This window comes from Pterocles gutturalis, unplaced genomic scaffold (genome assembly GCF_000699245.1).
Source record: "Pterocles gutturalis isolate BGI_N339 unplaced genomic scaffold, ASM69924v1 scaffold37971, whole genome shotgun sequence".
Lineage (NCBI taxonomy): Eukaryota > Metazoa > Chordata > Aves > Pterocliformes > Pteroclidae > Pterocles > Pterocles gutturalis.
The window spans coordinates 27,939-46,598 of record NW_010101913.1 but is presented as its reverse complement, the minus strand read 5'-3'; the positions used below and the strand labels follow the sequence as shown (position 1 = coordinate 46,598).

The following is an 18,660-nucleotide window of genomic DNA, read 5'->3' as shown; positions in this document are numbered from 1 at the left end:
GGTCTAGCAGCACTCTCACTTCAGTGGTCTCAGATATCCTCCCATGTTATAAAATCCACCAGTTTATTTAGATTACCTTGACATTTTCTTTGTCTCGATGAGGAGGTGCAGAACAGTCCACGGTACGAAATGGGGCTCTGTCAGGTAACTGCGGATGTTCTTACAAGTTTGCTTTGTGGATAGCTAGGGTTGAAACCATAGCTCTAATTATGTTTGAACCTTGGATTTCAAAAATTGTGTAATATATAATCATAAGGGGCACAAGCTATGTTGTGTAAACTCAACTCTACTCTCCTTGGACAAGATGACTGAATGTATGAATTACACCACGCTCCTGCAGATAATGCACAACCCTGCGTTAGCAGGGACTCTCAGCACCAGAGAACATAATCTAACGGCTTCTGAATGCTAAAACAAAAGCTGCATTTAGGCCAGGGAACTCAACAAGAGTTAACTACACTCAGCACTTCTGAAAAAAAAGTCTGCTTCACGAAAACAAGTCCTCATCTATTAACTTTTACAACACTTCATCTCCTTTTTTTAATTCTGTCTGAAATGATACTTACACTTCTCCAGAACTATATCTGCCAAACACTCTTCTCAGATGCTCCTGTCATTTTTTAAAGTTCCCCCTCTCTGAACATTCTCAAGGACATTGTCAAACTGTGGGAGCAGAGTCAAATCACACAGATCTCTATGGTAAGAGGTGCGCGAGCCCAGAGACATTGAAAGTGGCAAGTCTCAGACATCTTTTACACAGCCACACAGACCTGAATTCATTAAAGGGCTTTGCCAATAACTGACATTTTAAGGGCCTACGTCCAGGCTTTAGATGCTTAAAACATCAGGTTTGCTCCTACTAAACCTTATGGAACAACGTTTTCTACCAGCAAAACTGGTAAAACACTTAGAGCACGCTGCTGGGCATTTGGAGGAACAATTGCATTTTGACAGCACCTCAGCTCCGTGAGATTCACAAGCAGGCTTTCGGCTGACTGTGGAGATTGATCTAAGTGTTCTTGGAGATTGCCAAATAAGCAAGGTTTTGATATCGTCACACACGGATATAACACATGACAGGCAGTGATTTGAACTACATACATCTTGTCCTACCGCCACATGATTAGCACTAAGCATATGGGTTTGGAAACTTGGTCTCAAACCCTAATTCTGCCTGAAAAAGGGTAAGGCTTGTTTCTTCCACCTCCAAGGAGAGAATCCCAATTGCAGACTCTTGGTGTCTGGGGAGGGTTCCCTTTCCTTTTTCAATGAGGGACCACCTTACGCTGTCAGCTGAGGTCTGCTTCATTCAGTGTCTGAATTGTAAAATTGCCATCTCATAACATGGGCAACACAACAACCTGTTCCAGAGGGCTCTGGCCAGTCTCAAAAGCACAGTCCCACATCTTTTCCTCTCTTAGCCAAACATGGCATAAGCAAGAATTCACAGTGAAAATTAATGTGATACGTAATTTTAAACATATCACTAGTGCTAACTAAAATGTACTGTGAACGTAGAGTCTCTGAGATGCCCTGTTGTGTCAATTTGCAGGTCACGGTGCTGTTGTTAGGAAGAAGAAATTGTAACAGCGCCTGTTGTGCTGCTGTCTCTTGGGGCTCAGTTGTCTCAGGATGGCACGGTTACCATCTCTGTGAGATACCCATGGAAAAAAGAGCCACTACAGCATCCCTTCCTTCCCTCCTGTATGGGGATGCCACCCATCTGTCTGAAGCATGCATTCCTTTGGGCTGACAATACCGCTGGCAATATCACTACTTCCCAAAAACAATAAGCCCCTTTAACATTGCAGTAGATGTTCTCATAGTACCCTACCAGACAGACCACATAATTTAAAGTTTTTGTTTTACCTTATCTAACTCTACATCTTATAGATGTAACCATCATTACAGGTCTGTGGTCATTTTGATACTGGTTTCTAACAGCACTTTTTCCTTTAGGAAAAAAGCAATGAGTGGAAAATTCAGGCACCGCTGGATCCGTTCTGAAATGTAACAACCCTAAACATGGGCTGGCATCTGATTCCACTTCATTGCTTTATCCCAGTAAATGAGGGATAGTAGGATCTAACAGGTACATGCTGAAACCCAAACAGCTTAAACCTATGCCCAGTGAACTGTATCTGCTGTAAGACAAAACTGTTCCAGGTATAGTTCCTTTGGTGAGATGAAGTTTGATGTTCATGATTGCCTGTTTAGCTGTAGTGTTTTCTACCGAGGCAAAAAAGAGTAATATTCTTGGAAGAATGCTTCAGTATGGTTCAGGGTTTTTTCCCCCAACAGAAGTAAGGTAAGCAAACAAACTAAAAGCTTTTTTAACTTTCTCAGGAAAAATACAAAGTCTTTCACAGCATTTTTGGTGCATGTGACAACTCTCAGCAGGTCCCTTCATATTACTATTAATTTGCAATAGCATACAGCATTCTTCTTGATTTTTGGAATCCTTAAATGACTGGCATTCCTTCTTTTAAAACTATTTCCCTGTAAAAAGTGTATAGAACATCTTCCTATAACTAAAGACAAAAGATCTCCTTGAGAATTCACACCTCCCCCTGAGCTGTTGTGCGCATTCAGGATCATGATGCCCTGGTCCCTGTTGATAATTTTTCCTTCTTTTTTTTTTTTTTTTTTTTTTTTCTGTTGAATCTCATCCTTGAGCATAGCTCTGGTAACTGCAATTCATATTTTGCCTGAAACTAGATGGACAATTTAGTTTGTTTTTGTTTATTTTATAAGATCAACATGTACAAGAGCTAGGTTGTGGTCTTTTCTCCTCTGCATTTTTGTCAAATGGTCTAGACAGTGTGGTTGCAAACAATGCTCTTTGATCTTGTGACAAGATGTTTACCAGCCCCCTTTAATAACAAGCAAAAATCCTGTATGGCCAGTTTCAGCTAAGAATGACCTTCCATAAATAAAGACCTAAAACTCTTAATACTTCTGGACCAGGACTAAAGTCTGTTTCACTGTTTGAGCAAGCCAACATTCTGTCTTTGCAAGTGCCTGGAACACACAAACCATTGGTCTCCAATTATGACCAGTCAGTTAGAAGTATGTACTAAAACCTCCATTAGAAATACTCAGGACTGATCTATTTTATACTTAAATGCCTTAAGACTGTAGTGTCTTTTGCAGTTTCTCAAGTTCTTTACTGGCTTGTGCTCCACACCGTGCGCACTGGGCACAGCTGGCACAACAGCATCAGGCTGCACGACAGAGCAGCTGACTGGAGACAGATGCTCACCCTTCCAAGTTAACCTGGCAGCATTCCCTGTCTGCTGGGGCATGTCTGCCAGTAAAACATCAGCTTCACCTGTGCTTCCCCCTCTCCCAGGTATTTCATTTCCATATGAAATTTAAATTTTGGGTAGATTTTTTTTTTTCTAGATTTAGTTGAGCATCCTTCCTCCTTTTTTTTTTTAAATTTTTTTAAAATATTTCTTTTAGTCTGCTTAGGCAATTCCCTTTGTTTTTATCCAGAGCAAAAGATTACCCTTTGTAGCATCAAGCAGATTCTGCATTTTCCATTAAAACACTTCAGGTTCTGAGCAAACCCAAACAAGTCTGTGGAAATGCCATCTCTCAACAGGGATGTTTGAAAGTTCACAAGTATGCGCACTATTTTGGTAAGGGCACCTGCCAGAACCCTGCTGATGAATCCAGAGTAGAAAAATATTTGACATAGCTCTCTCTTCCAGAGCTTCTCTCTTTCCAAGTGGTGGAAAACATTCCCTTTTTAAACCTGTTTCACTCTTATAGATGTAAATATAAGCAAAGACTTCTGGTTTCTTTTCCAATAAAACACTTGGCAAAGATGCCCACATTTTAAAATCTTTCCTTATCTTATGATTTCCGGGGTCATATGTTAGACAAATATAGGAGTGGCAGAAAGTTTCTGTATGAGGAAAGGGATAATTTTGACTGTTTTGTACTTACTCAACTGCTTGCCTAACCCCAGAAGACATTTATGAGCTTTTCTTCAATTTAAAAACTACTACACTTAATTCAATACTCCCATAGCAGAGATGACACCATTTCACAATTTACCTGTTTACTTTGGGGGTTCTGTAAGTCAACCATGCTGTCTGGAAATAAATTGTCTATGAAACTGGCTGATAAAAACTGTGCATTGTCTGTTTGTTTTCAGACTCATCATTTACTGCTCTGCAGCAATGAGGGCTGCTATAAGGAAGCGATTTGGAACGCTATAAGTGGCAATGCCACCGAGGAGGGGATGTGCTCCTGTTTGCTAGTTGAGCTGTATGCATGCTGCAGTGCTTACAGTCTTACAAAAGGATACAGTTTACAGCACAGATTGTTTATTTTTTTAATCTGCTGGCCTTTGCTTTGACTTGGGCTGGTTATCCCAGCACAAGGAGCTGAGCAGTACTGGGAGTTCCCCCGCAAAAGCAGCCCAGCTGTTCCCAGGGGCTCCAGTCTGTTCGAGTGCTGTGGGGGACCAGAACCTCAAGCAGCCCTGTGAAAAGCTGGTGGAACTGGACCCTTCCCCAACAGAGGCCTTTGTACTGCTAACAGAGCCCATAGCTGGAGCCTGATAAAGCAATCAGCTCCCCATTTGTCCACTGTTTCAGAGCAAAATTCAAGAAGCTGAAGTTGTGCCAGATGAAGAAAAACAAAAACTCTGTCAGGTTAAAAGCAAAAAAAAACCCCCAAAAAACAAAAAATAAAACAAAAACAAACCCCAGAAAAGCAGGCCAAGAAAGTTTGAGAAACAAATCATAAGAGGCATAAAAGCTAATAATAAATTCTTTTTCAGACACACCAAGAGCAGGAAAACTGCCAAACAGTCTGCAAAGCCAACAGATGAACAAGGTATAAAAATAGTGCTTAGAAAAGATAAAATCACAGTAGAAAGTTAAGCGATTCTTCTTCCTCTGCATCTGCTAGAGAAACTTCAAGATGTTCCTATAGTGGAATTTAGAAAAAAAAAAAAAGTAGTAAAAAAGAAAAAAAGATCATATCTGAGAGGATCTGCCTAAAATTGGAAGTGCCAGCAGAAGAGGTGTAGGGCAAATCAAGAAAATGAAGAATAACAATTCATCAGAAGTCACTTGACATTTAGAAATTAAGTGTTGTAACTGAATTAAATGTGAAGGTATGTAACAGCTGAATTGTCGTAAGTGGAACCCCTCACAAAATTGCCTCAGTACTAGGAGAACAGAAGGTATCAAATAAGACACTGTATTTAATAGGTTTCCCTATAATGCTTAATAAAAAACAGAACAGTAAAACCCCTATATCAGGCAAATCATTAGCACAGCACAGGAGACTTCATGTTTAACTTTTAGGCATAGATTTTCTTGGAGATTACCCTTAACAACTACATCTCATAAAACTAGCTCTAATTCATGGTATATGGATTTCTTTTTACATTTACGGTTACTCCACACAACTGAAACCGGCTCCACGCAAATCCTAACTGGCACCTGTAAACAGCAAACTGGAAATTTTCCCAGCAAAAGGTTGGGAGTTTGAGTATAATAGTTGCCATTTCTTTTTAAGTTTAGGACTTCATGTACAGCCTTTGTAGCCACCTTTGGCAGCCCAAGTAAGCAACCGTGGCATGGGCACTGAAGTCGAGTTAGGTGTGGCTAAGACTCCTGGGGTCTTGGCACTGGAACATTCTCTTGGGAGGGCTGCTGAGATACATTTAGAAGATTGGGGAAGGGGGAAAGAGGGAAGAACCCAAGAAAGTAAGTACAACTGCTTTTTGAAGTGGAACTTCTCAGCACCAAGCCCACCTCCTCTCCTCCGCACTCTGTTTTCAGCAGCAGTTGCAGATGCATCAGTACCAGGAGCAGCTGTGGAGCTCCGTGCCAAGCACAACATCAAGACCACATCCCTGTGACAGAGTACATGTAACCCTCTACCTGGGAGTTACAGGCTCAATTCAGTCTCAGCTGGTTATACCTCCAGAACTGGAAGGCTGGCCCTTCAGGTTTTGATCAATTCCCATCTTAGTTCCTAATGGCAATCTTTTATTTCATGTAACCAGATTTACTAGTCACATTTTTCCAGGGCAGTGCAGGCTTCAGGTTGTCTGCAAAGCATCCGACTATTAAAAGTACCAGTACAAGGAAGCTGGAGCCAGTGGTGGAGTTCAGGAGAAGAACATCACAGCCAGAGAGCTGAGGGCCTCCTGAATTCCAAGTCCAAGGAGGCAGGTTCTGGGCAGCCCACTGGAGGCGTCATTCTGTCAATAGCCCAGTAAAGGCAGAGGTACCATCCACAAGGCCTTTCCCTGCCGGTGACGCTCTGCAGGTCCTTGGTCCGGAGTACTCCGCAGACAAGTGTGCTATTCAGAGTCTGGGTCTGGGTCCAGACAGATCTGTCAAGGCTAGGTATGACTCATTCATTTTCTTTAGAATCCTGTACTCCTCAAATTTTTGTAGTTTCATAATAAACCTCCTCTAAGTTAGCTGAAAACTGTTCAACACATCTGCTCCCACTCCTATTGTCAAAAATAAGGCAGCCTTCTGTTTGCCTTCATTTTTACTGGCACCCGCTACTTGAGCACCAGAGCAAAGTGCAGTCTAAATATTTTCCAATTCTATTTCCAGAAAAAGTTTCAGTTTTAATAACTATTTTTTGGTGCTCCAGTCTACCATTCAAGCCCCTTTCTTTACTATATTTTTACTCTTGGTACAATTTTGTGTTGGATCCACGGTACGGTATGTAAACTAAAACATACAGATGAATTGGAAACATCTCAGTGATTTGCTTGTAATTCTGAAAACACCCTTTTATTACAAACAAAAGCTTCACTCAAGTACTTTGGTACATTACAGCAATAGAGAAAACTGCTGCAGGAGACAGGGAAACATTTTCACATAAAGGATAATTTTACAACCAACATTTTGTGCGGTTGGCTCCCCCTACTACTAGCTGAATGCTGAATCCTTCCTATTTCCCTTCCTAGACACAGTTTCTCAGACACCTGCACCTGAAGGTGTTCAGGATCGCTCTCACGGTCATTACTAATTCTCCTGAGAACTTATGTTTGCTCTCTTGTCTATTATACATGTTCCCATTGAGAAACTAACATTCGTATCCAACGCACCTTATTTGCTCAGAACTGATATTACCTCTTGCTGTTGTTCTTTTTACATCCAGTCGTCACTTTGTTGCTTAAGCTAAATATACTTTTATTGATAGTACAGTACTTACACTTCAGGAAGCACATGAATTCAAGGTACCTACGTTGTAAGAATCAGGGTACCTTTATTTAGTTGCCTACATCCAGTTTCCTCTGCCAAAATTCACAGGGGCTTCTGCAGCATTGCTCCCCCAGACTGTCTCTCTGGGCAGCATCCAAAGGTCAAATTCTCAAAACCTTATCATGCACTTAGATCCCTACTCCCTAATTTACAAAAGTTTATATTTGAAGCATTATAAAACTCTTGGCTTCCGGTTCTCAGAGGGTTGTGTTTAGCAGTGCTTCCCATTCAAGAGAGTCAGGAGCTACCCCTGGTCTACTTTTACCAGGTCGGGGTGAATCATCTGACTTTGCTCACCTTTTACAGGAAGCTGCTGAGCAATAACATACACACCATTTTGGGTGTTACGTGCTCCTTTTCCCTGACTCCTTGGGATATTAAATATTCCATCAACAAACATTAGAGATGAAGTGGCTGTGCTACAGTGATGGACAATAGTTACTCTTTCATAATGACATAACAGAAATACTACCTAGCTGCCTCAAATCTGTAAAACCTCTTTGGTCTGTGCCCCAAACCTGGCCATGCTGCAATTCAATCCATCTTGAAATTCAACAGGGGAAACACAGGCAGCATCTGACGCTGCAAATGAAAACCTTAGTGTTAACCACACAAAAGTACTGCCAGGATTCCCCTTACCTTGATGACACTGATATTCAAACAGTATCCAGAGTTAGGTTTCCATTAAGAGAGACAGAACAACATCCTAGGTTGATGGGTACAGTAAAGGAGCGTGGATGCTAGAGAACCTATTCCATCTTCTCATCCTCTTGCAGGAAGTGCACAGTGCCTGCTTTTTTCGGGAGACTAGGTTAAAGTTTAACTCGCATAATAAGCATACAGGACCTAAGACACATGCAATAAATCTACTCAAATGCATGCCCCGTATGAACATCATAGCTGGGTTTCACTATTGTGCATTAGCATGTCTTCAGTCAGGTTGTCCCACTTGTTTGCCAGTTTGTCTTGTTTTCAAACCTTCATGAAACGTGTTAACTCCTCTGTTGCCACCGACTCTGCGTGTACTTGCCTGTTAGAGAATTTGGGAATATATTCCCCATATGTTCTTTCGGAGCAGGGGGTTTAAGTCCCAAGACAGGCAGGGTCTTGCCAAAGCAAAACTAGACTTTATTTAACTAGGCTACAACAGATGATTGAGGACTCCTGCGCGCACACAGGCTTCCTTCCCGCATCTCTTCAAACTGACTGTGCATCAGAACCATGACCTAAGATTGTACAGGGCTTAGCATTGTAGCAAAAAAAAAAAAAAGGTGTTTACACTAATTTCTAGATAATTCAAAGGCAAGAGGTTTATACTCCTATTTGACAGCATACTGAGCGTTTGAGGCAGACTAGCTATGTGCAGTATGATCTAAAGTCACTTAAGAAAAGCCACTTAAGAAAATGGCAAGTTGTCTCTCCCAGTATAGATCAAAACACAAGGATCCAACAGATCCTTTCTCTACAATCTCAGATAAGGAAAAAAAGTTCAGGCCACAGCTCCTATTGTTGAGTAAGAAGCTGTAGCTCCTATTGTTAAGAAGCTGCAGCCATCTTTTCCTTTCTTTATTGATTTGGGGCAAAATTCCAGCAAAATGGAACACTGCTACAGAGCTTTGTGCAGCTGCTACCATTGGTGACCAGAAACTGCCTACTGAAAATGCGATTATCTGGGCTGCTGCCAGTTTCTGGGGCTCAGCTCAGTTAGCGTGTGGCCAAATGGTTTTGAAGGCATACCCTTAGCTGTAAAGTCTCCTCTTTTGTGTATTCTGCAAAGTTCCTCCGAGCTTGAGAAGATGTTGAGTTTGACCTTTTTTTAAATGTGGCAAAGCTCCAATCCCCACCAACAGACACCGTATCTTTAAAATAGGAATTACTCTTTCATCTTAAAAGCATAACGAACAGTTTTGAATTTGTCAGGGTAATCAATGTTAAATTTGAATAACATGTAAGTGTATTAAATTTATCAGATTATTCTCGCTTCACTCAGAAGAAGTCTTCTGGGACCATGCTGCTACACTCATGTTTTTCTTGACTGCTATATTTTTCTAGTCCACCTAATAAATGACAAATATGGCAAGAGAGAGTCATCTGTGATGTCCCCTCCCCTTTCTTTACCTTGAACTTTTGACTTGATGTGAATCTGTATCTCTCAGCAACTTGAGATGTCACTCCATTAGCAGCTGTCAACTCCACAACTACACAGGTGACCTAGCAGCATCCACGCTCAGCTTCTGCAACCCCAAGAGCCATGCCAGCTGTGGTACTACGACATTCCCAAGAATTTATAGTTATAGGAGGAACTCTATGAATAGTGTACATTCACGCTGGAAGAAAATATTGCTGTATATTATGTATATATTATTTCAATAGGAATGATACAGAATTGGCAGAAGCAGACTTAAAAGAAGGGGCACGCACTTTCTGGGTGTAACATACCCCATAGCTGGAACTATGGGTAGCAAGGCAGCTGCATCATGTTTCTGCAAAGGGGGAAACGTTTGTGTATGATTCCCAATGGGAACAATTAAAAAAAAAAACCCAAACAACCCAAAGCGTAAAAGATCTCAAATCAAAATGGCTACACAGAGAAAAAGGGGTGTTTGCAGTCTGCTTAAGAGGCCTGGGAAATGTTTTTGGTGTTACTGTGGAAATTCCCAGTAATGCTTATTAGCTGACCATCACACACCAAAGGAGGTTAACCTTTTCAAAGGCATTTTGGCACAGACTGCCAGAAATCTGAGTGCAAGCAATACTAGTTTTAAAATCCAACCTGTGAGAAGCTGTTTAATGGCTACCTTAACACAAGAGCAGAGAAAGATTAATTCACTATCAGTGCTCAAGGACGATACACATCTGTGAACAATTAAAAAGAAATTAGATTTAACCATCAATGCCAAAAGCTCAATAAGGTGGCACAGAATGACCCCAAATTACTTAATATGGACACTTACTGAATGATAAATGCCCCTTTTCATATATGAAAAAAATTAAGTTATCTTCCAATTGTTATTTCCTATAAGCAAAATAAGCCTTTAATCACTTGATACCATTTTCTTCCTTTTGGCAAAATGTTTGAGAGTCTTAGCAGCACGGCTCAACTCCTAATTTGGAATAAATTTGTCCGAATTAGTCTTTCAACAGATCTAACACAACCAGCAAACGACAGGCACGTTTCTTGCACACTTATGCTGTTAACAGGCTTTAACAACTACTTGCTACAAAATGTATTTCAGAGTTAGATAGGTGATGCTTTCAGATACTGAAATTTCGAGTGCCATACTCTTCTATACGCTTGAGACAAACACAATAGTCCACGACTCGGTGTTGCTACGGCTGTAAACAACACACCACTTACAAATTATTTTTTCCTTTAAAGAAAATGCCAGCACCTGTCTATTCCTTTCTTTTTTATTGAAGACTGGTTTCCATATTTAAGCTCTGCGCGGCTGCAAATAATGTCAGCAGCATATAATGGCACAACACAACAGAACAAAAATTGTAGGCTGGTAAGTCTTATGTATTATTTTCTAAGAAAGCTCATTAGAAACTTTCTACCTGAAAGACAACTACTCAGGGCAACAAACTATTAAATTTACTGTAAGGGGAAAAAAAGACCCAAAATAAAACAAATACATACAATGTTTCCAATTCCTCCAGCCTTACTGCTACCACTGCCATATGTGTATATATACATACATGTATTTTATGTATTTTTTTTAAACATTGACAAAAGTATATTGACACTAAGACTACTTTGGTTTGAATGTCTAGATAAATCAAAGACTCCGCTCTGTTTGAAAGAACACATAATGTTGTTATCCCTGCTACTTCCACAGTATACTGATGTCTCTCCATATTAAACAAACATTTATATTTTTTTGTTCAAGTAGGTGACAAAAAAAGAATTTATTCTAGCTAAATGTACTCCCAAACTGGGAGTGTTTGGGAGGACACAACATAAGTTTACAAGTATGTCCGATTAAATTAGTTGAGAAAATTATTGAACTTTTATGACAACGTGGCAACAAAAGTTCATCAAAACACACAGTAAGAGGACATCAAGGATTAAAATTGCGAAGCTTTCATGAGGTATGTGATAACGTGAAATACTTACAAGGCAAGCATCTTCCGTTCTGCCTCTTCTGCTTTATCACTCAGTCACTGCTATATATATATGTTCCAGGTAGCCTGCCTTATTGGTGGCTATTTATGCAAAACGGGTCAAGAACATGAATAAGAAGCAACAATAAAATGCAGGCTGGGAACTGACTTTTGGTAAAAAAAATTCTTTCTACACCAGTCGCTATAATGTGACAAATTATATATTTGTGACTAACTAGTTTAATGCATGACAGTTTAATTAAAAAAAAGCCAAAAACAACCAGTGCTTTCTTTTACAGTAACAAATAGAAAGATCAACCAGTTACTTCCTTCTCTTTGCACAGAATGCAGGATGAGCAAAGAACAGCCAAAAATGAGAGCCTAAAGAAGAGAACAGAAAATCGTAACCCTTGTTTTTCCCTCTTATATCAGGTTTCCAAAATTCATTCCTTACTAGAATTCTGTTACCTTACCACTAAAGAGAACAGACAGCTTGTTAGACCAAAACTAAGAGAATCATACTCTTTTTTTTTTTTTTTTTTTTTGCCTTGCAAAAGCAAGGTGAAAGAGAAAAATTAAGTTAAATGAAGAACAAAAATTTTCAACTACTGCACCTGCTCATAAATTCTACAGAGAATTTTTTTCCCCCTGCTGCTGTGTGAAATACCCAAACAATTATCAGGACAGACTACGAGTCACATACTTACATGTGGGAAACTGGGAAGGTAAATATATAGGAAGCAGTTATCAAGCACAAAGTAAACACAGAAGAAAAATTAGAGGAAAAAATATATCCACTAATCTTTCAATAAAAACAAATCTTGAAGGTTTATAATAGTCTGTGAAGCAGTCTAAGAAAGAAGAGAGAAACAAGGCAATGAAGTTGTTCTACACTTTTTAGTGGGAAAGTACTGCCTGGAACACAGAGTATATTTGATTTCTAACAAAGGAACAGAACCCACCAATGTGGTTGTAGAATAAGCCCTGGAACAGAAGCCTCTAAGCCACAGGGATTTTCTCCACAGTTCAACAGACCTCCTAGGACTTAAGGACTGAAGTCTCTTATATCCCTCCTGAACAGGATTTTTTTCTCTCCAAAGTAGCTTAACAAGCAACTCTGAAGTTCTTCAATACTTTTGCTTGGTTTTAAATTTCCTTCCTCAAACTCAGAACTTGCTGTATAGATGGAGCTGATTTACAGCATGCAGAAACAAATCTCTTACCATGTTTCATTTATTGGCATTTGTAAAGCTTCCTGGAAGGGAAATATGTACATATTAAGTTCTCTGCAATTAAAGAAAAAAATTGCAGAAAAAAGTTAGGATCTGCTCAGTACTCAGAACATAGTGAGCAGCATGAGTCCATTTGTAATTTATAATATATGTCACATAATTTTTAAAAACTAAACATTTCCTTCTGCTTTGGCTCAGCAAAAGGCAATTTTATTCTGAAACAGCTATATATCCTTAAATACATATAACTACAAGAACAAGAGAGACTGCACAGAAGCCATGTGATTTCAGTTTTCTTTATATTCGTTATAGAAAAAAAAAGGTACCTAGTCCAGTCCAGTTTAAATGAAGATGTACATTTGAAGTACCAAACGGAACTGTTCTCAGCTGAGCTAATTTCAAATTCTCATTACATTTATTACATAATGCAGCACGTACTTTGGTATACTATAAGTGGCTGCTATCCTTTCAGAAATCAAACTGCCAAATTAATTACCTTTATAATGGAGTAAAAAAATTTAAAATAAAAATTCAATATTCAAAATTTGCATAAATCTTCCATGAAACCTTAACATACTGGAGAAAATGGACTCAAGCAGTTCTTAAGGTAAATACAGTAATTAAAAAAACTTTGATAGATTTCAAGGCAACAAAAGAAATTCTCTATTTGACCTCTGTATAAATAAATGCAAAGATTTCTTGCATTATTTTGGTTGATTCTGTACAAGTTGCAGTAACTAATTTATTTAAATATAACTCTTACAACAATTTAAATCAGGATCTTAATGAAAATGAGATGCAAAGGTTGACAGTTCTAATATAGAACTTGCACAACAGTTATCTTAACACGGACTAAACAGGGAATGGCATATAAAAAGATTTAGAAATAAAACATCTTCAGTTTAAAATGTGTAATCTCAGATTCACTATGAAGATGACTTTTACAAGATGACTTTTATCCTTTAGTATGCAACTTCATTCCTTATCTGCCAAACAAAGTGTACAAGTTATCACAGCAAAATTTACAGAATAATTGACTTTGGCCTTGGTCTTACAAAGACCTATTTACACATTTGAGATAAGTAAACATCTTCTTCCCTTTAAATTCTATACATGGGTTCAAGCTTTAAACCTGTGTTTGGATCTACAAAATCCTGCAAGATAAAAGTTTTTCAAATATACATCTTAGACCATTAGAGTACAGTGTCTTTATATATGTGAACCTAACTTTTGCTAGCTACCCGCTCTTCATCACGTGCACACCTCTAGAAAATGAAGCACTCACTCTGACAGTTAACTCCTTGGTGCTGACAGGTTTGACTAGTGAAAGCAGCTATTAGATGGGGGGCCAGGAAGCACAGAATCAAATAATTGTGCAAAAAGAGATTAATATGCCTCAAATTGTCCCTAAATGTGTCCAATCCTGTAAATAAGAGATACATGTCCTAATACACTGAGTAAATGTCATAAATCATGTGTGGGAAGACTGTAGCTGCTCAATAATCACACTCCCATATGCTCACTGTCTTATTCTTTGGAGTTTCTGTCATTAATTGAACTTCTCAAATACGATCAATTTTGACTGGGGAATTTTTTTCTAATTCTTTTTTTTTTTTTTAATTCTGGTTCTTGAAGGCCCATTGCCAATGGCAGACTGTTTTAATGGAAAAACATATCTCAACACCAAAGAGTTAATACTGTCTGTGCATAACAGAAACAATTCAAAAGTGCAACTACAGTTTAAAAATCCTTCTACTTGTCTTGTCACAATCTAGCAACAAGATAGATTTTTCCCCCCCCCTCAGTTTAAGGTTTAACCCACACTCAAAATAAATGCTTGCTATAAAGAAGGCAGTTATTAATGCCACTATTAGATTTTCCAAAGCACTAGTTAGATCATAATTAAAAGAAAAGCAAGATACAATTGCAAACAAGTACATGACTTTTTACAGAAGGCCTCATTATGGTAAATTATATACAGCATAGTGTTCTCATTTTCCATAAAGTGCTACTATCATCATATTGATACAAGATCATCTATTGTTTTAGGAGGTCTTTCAGTACAGCACCAGCACTGGCATCAGGGGACACTGGCAGTGGTGTAAAAGTAGGCAACGCATCAGAAATAGGTTTCATAAGCAGATGTCCAGAACTACTAGCAGGTGTTATGAGAGGCACTGCTGCAGATCGAGGTGCTAAAAATGGGTTTGCATCTGGTCTTCTACTTGTTCCCAAGACTGCAGTATCTGAAATGTTAAAAAAAACAAACCAAAACCCAACAACAAAAACACTTTGTTAGGAAGCATTCATAAGTCTACCCAATTTTACAGCATTTGTTCACAAACAAGTTCTAAAATTGCCTATTACTGTTGCAACATTAAAATCCTGCCTTTCTGCCATGGAGTGTAGATGCTCCTTCATTCTCTTTGCCTTCTCTCATTTTGGATCTCATCCGCTACTGCTTCTTTTGCTGAACAATTCCTTTGTCTACACTTCAGGCCACCAGCTACAAGACTGACTTCAAGATTCCCAGGACCTGCCAACCACATTGTGCTTGTTTGCAGCTGAGATTCAGCAATAGCTCAGGCTACCCCCAAAATCTATACACCTGAGACAGGCAACATGAACACCCTTTGCAAAGGTTCACTTCACACATGTCATGTCAGACATGAAATATCTGTCACAACAACCCCAACACTATGAAAAGGGGTAAGCACTCTTGCACATGCTTTATGATGCAGCACACAGGTGGGTTTCCCACCCCACGGTGTACTGGCACAGCTTTCCCAGGGTCAGCCCCAAGAAAACCCCTATAAATAAGCACCACAGTGTGTCACAATTTAGTCTTGAGACAAAATTTAATGTTTGCTCATTAGTCATATTTTAACAAAATTTTAGTTTTAATAAAGTATTAATAAACTGGGTTTTTTTTTCAATCTAACAATCAACTTGCCCCTCCTCACCTTCTCCCAGCAAGTCCTCACTCAGCTCCAGATGTAACCTGTTCTCAAGGTTCCTACACCAGATGCAGAGCAGAAAACTAACGGACATTCCCATATCATACTAATTGTTTGGATGGGTGATTTTATTCAGGTTTTTTTTTGTTTTAAAAAAGTCTTTCATCATGTAAACATCCTAACTCTCATAAATGCATTTCTGTGGATATTATACTGACATCTGTGTCCAGCACTTAAAATCTCCTGCCATATGGTTTATTTCTAGGAACAAAAAACCTAAAGCACCAAAACAATTAAAGGGGTATCTAAAATGGGTGTTTAGTTTTACAAGCCAGCAATTTAGCTCCTGAATGGACAAAAGGAACCAATAATTTTGTTCTTCCAGACAAGGAAATTGGTTTTTTGCCAATTAAAATAGGTACTTTACCTATTATATTACTGTTATACTACATGGGAGAAGAGTAAAAAGAAAAGTAAACTTTTTTTTTTAAGTAAACCTAAATTAATACTGTTTTCACAGATAAATTAGTATTTTACAGTAGGCATTTATACTTTGTAACATCCAACTACTTTAAGCTAATTGAAAGAGGGGTTTTTAGCATATCTCTCTCTCTCTCTCTGTAGAGCTATATAATACATGGGATTTTAGGTTTGGGTTTTTTTTGAGGTTACAGTTAAAAGTTTTAACTAAAACAATTTTCTGCAAATCAGTAGGACTGTATTAAGGTGAAGTCTTAAATGCACATAAAAAGTCTAGTACTAATTGGACCAGTTAAACTGAAGATTTGGATCTTATATTACTTAGACAAAAGTGGATTAATTTCAACATGCATAATAAGAGCATAACTGTTCTGTGCCTTCAAAAAATCAAAAGTTAACACTCATGCACATCATACAGAGATCTCAAATCTGGCCATATACTTAACCGATTTTATTTCGGTCCTCTCGGAGCAACCAGTTTCTACGCATCAGACAGGCACTAGAAGGTTGGTATTACTTGCATTCTTCACTCAGTGAGACCCAAGCTGATCACCAGGGATGCTGAAAATCAGGACTGGGTTCACCGATACCATATGGAGTTGTCTGCACAGCATCTGATTGGTTCTAACAGGTGCTGTTAAAGCCTTTCCATATCAAAGGAAATCTGGTCTCTCTAATTTTCTGTACAGAGATTTTAGGAAGTGACATATAGAGACAGCGTAAGAAGGGGTGGGGAAAGGAGTAAAGAAAAAAAAAGGAAGAAATTGGGGGAGGGGGAAGGGGGGCGGGACAGGGGGAGAAGAATTTAAATTTATAGTTCCCAAGTGACGAAGCACATTGAAATCCCCTTGAAAATTCTACATTTAGTTATTTATGGTTCTGTGTAAAGATTCAAATTTTGCTTCAAGTGTTACCTTGCATTTGATTGTTGGATGGAGTACTGCTAGTTTTACCAGTTCCTGCTGCTCCTAAAGGTTTCATATCATGAACAGAGAGCTTAGGTGGAGGGAGGCCTGGGCAAGATTCTGTTTCAAGGAATTTCACAAACAATTCTGAAAAAGACTACAAGAGGCTACTAGTTATTATTTTTTACTGATGTTCTGTTGAAAAGTATGTAAGTTAAAAATACATACAATATATGAAATGAAAAGCTGTCAACAGCCTCCAAAGAATTTTGTACTGATACTTAGTACTTGCTACTAAGCAGTCCTTAATGAGTAACAATTAAATTTTATTTTATAAATACACAGTTTTTTGTTGTCTCAATAAGTGATATTTATGCGAAGTTGATGAACTCTGAAGATAATACACATACTTCCACCACTAGTGGAGTGTCAGTAACATCACAAGACAAAATTTTGCTTAGTAAAGCCTATACTATACCCACAAAAGCATTAACTTTCCTCTTTTACATCCACAGTTAATCAGACCGAAATCCTCTGGTGGCCTAAGTGGCTGCATTATTTTAGTGGGCAAAAAAAAATCCCTACACTTCCAAGATAATCTACAGGAATAAATTCTCAACATGCTTTTACGAGCAAAAAAACAAAGTTAATCCAAAAAGCCCAATCCCTCAGTGCTCTATCCTCGAGTGCATTATTTACTGGCCTGCAAAATGGGAAGTTCCATAGATTAACTGCTGCACCATGCTATGAGAACTGTTGCTTTACAGTATTTGAAAGACTAAAACATGAGCTTTAGATGCTGTACAAAAGAGGCATTAGCTGCAGCAGGCAAGAAAGCTTTTCAAATGAAATTTAAAGGACATATGGGAACACAGCCATCAAAATACTATGTCATGGTCTATACTGTTGAGTATTGCAGAACTCCAGACTCCAAAATGTATTTATCTTACAAACTGACAGTGCTGGAGGTTAAAGTCCGTACTGTAAGATGTCAGTGACCCCAGGAACCAGTGGAACAGTAATTGGATTTCTTTATTAGCCCAACACTTAGTATTGTATAAGTTTCATCAATGCCTACATATTATTTAATGCAGAAAAAAACCTTATGCCAAAGCAGTCGCAGAAAACAAACAAATAATGCAGGATATGGTAGTATCAGTAAATAAAGCTCAACATACTGATAAACCAAACATCAGCATTAATATGCAACTGCATCATTTTTTGCATGGAGAATGCACAATTAATTCTTACACTGTTAAATATGTTCTGATGACTTGGCCTCAAAGGTGTACTAGGGACGCTCTTTGACCCAGCTCCTCCACCAAGCCAGCCAGTCACCCATCTCGTAACTCCTCTTTGGTCTTCACATAACAACTAGAAAGTATAAAAAAAAAGTTAGGAAACAAAAATAGAGCAGCGGATAAAAGAAAGACACTGCAACATTATGCTCATTATATAAATTCACCATAAATATATTTCTATAGTATAAATTTATATATATATAGTTTGATAGAAAATAAATTGATATATTTCTATAACTAGAAATATATTTATATATTTATTCTCTGCCTTCCAAAGACTGTCAGTCTAAAAACCTGTCTCTTTCTTTAAAAATACAAGCCTTGCATTCTTAACAGTACCTAGTAGTACATATAGAACTGGCTTACTTTTCTGTAACTGACATATTACAGCTATTATACACAACAGCACAAAGTTAAATCTCTTC

General features: G+C 38.5%; 1 protein-coding gene across 1 annotated transcript in view; it reads right to left on the bottom strand.

Annotated features, from left to right (window-relative positions):
• Positions 1–14,629: 14,629 nt before the first annotated feature.
• The window catches only part of TRIP11 (thyroid hormone receptor interactor 11), a gene marked incomplete at its 5' end in the record, with an annotated part of 29,623 nt that continues 25,592 nt past the window's right edge, over positions 14,630–18,660 (bottom strand). Inside the window, 3 exons of the mRNA XM_010084853.1 lie at positions 14,630–14,838; positions 16,944–17,091; positions 18,186–18,308. Coding sequence (XP_010083155.1) covers positions 14,630–14,838; positions 16,944–17,091; positions 18,186–18,308 — 480 coding nt within the window. The remainder of the gene's footprint in view (positions 14,839–16,943; positions 17,092–18,185; positions 18,309–18,660) is intronic.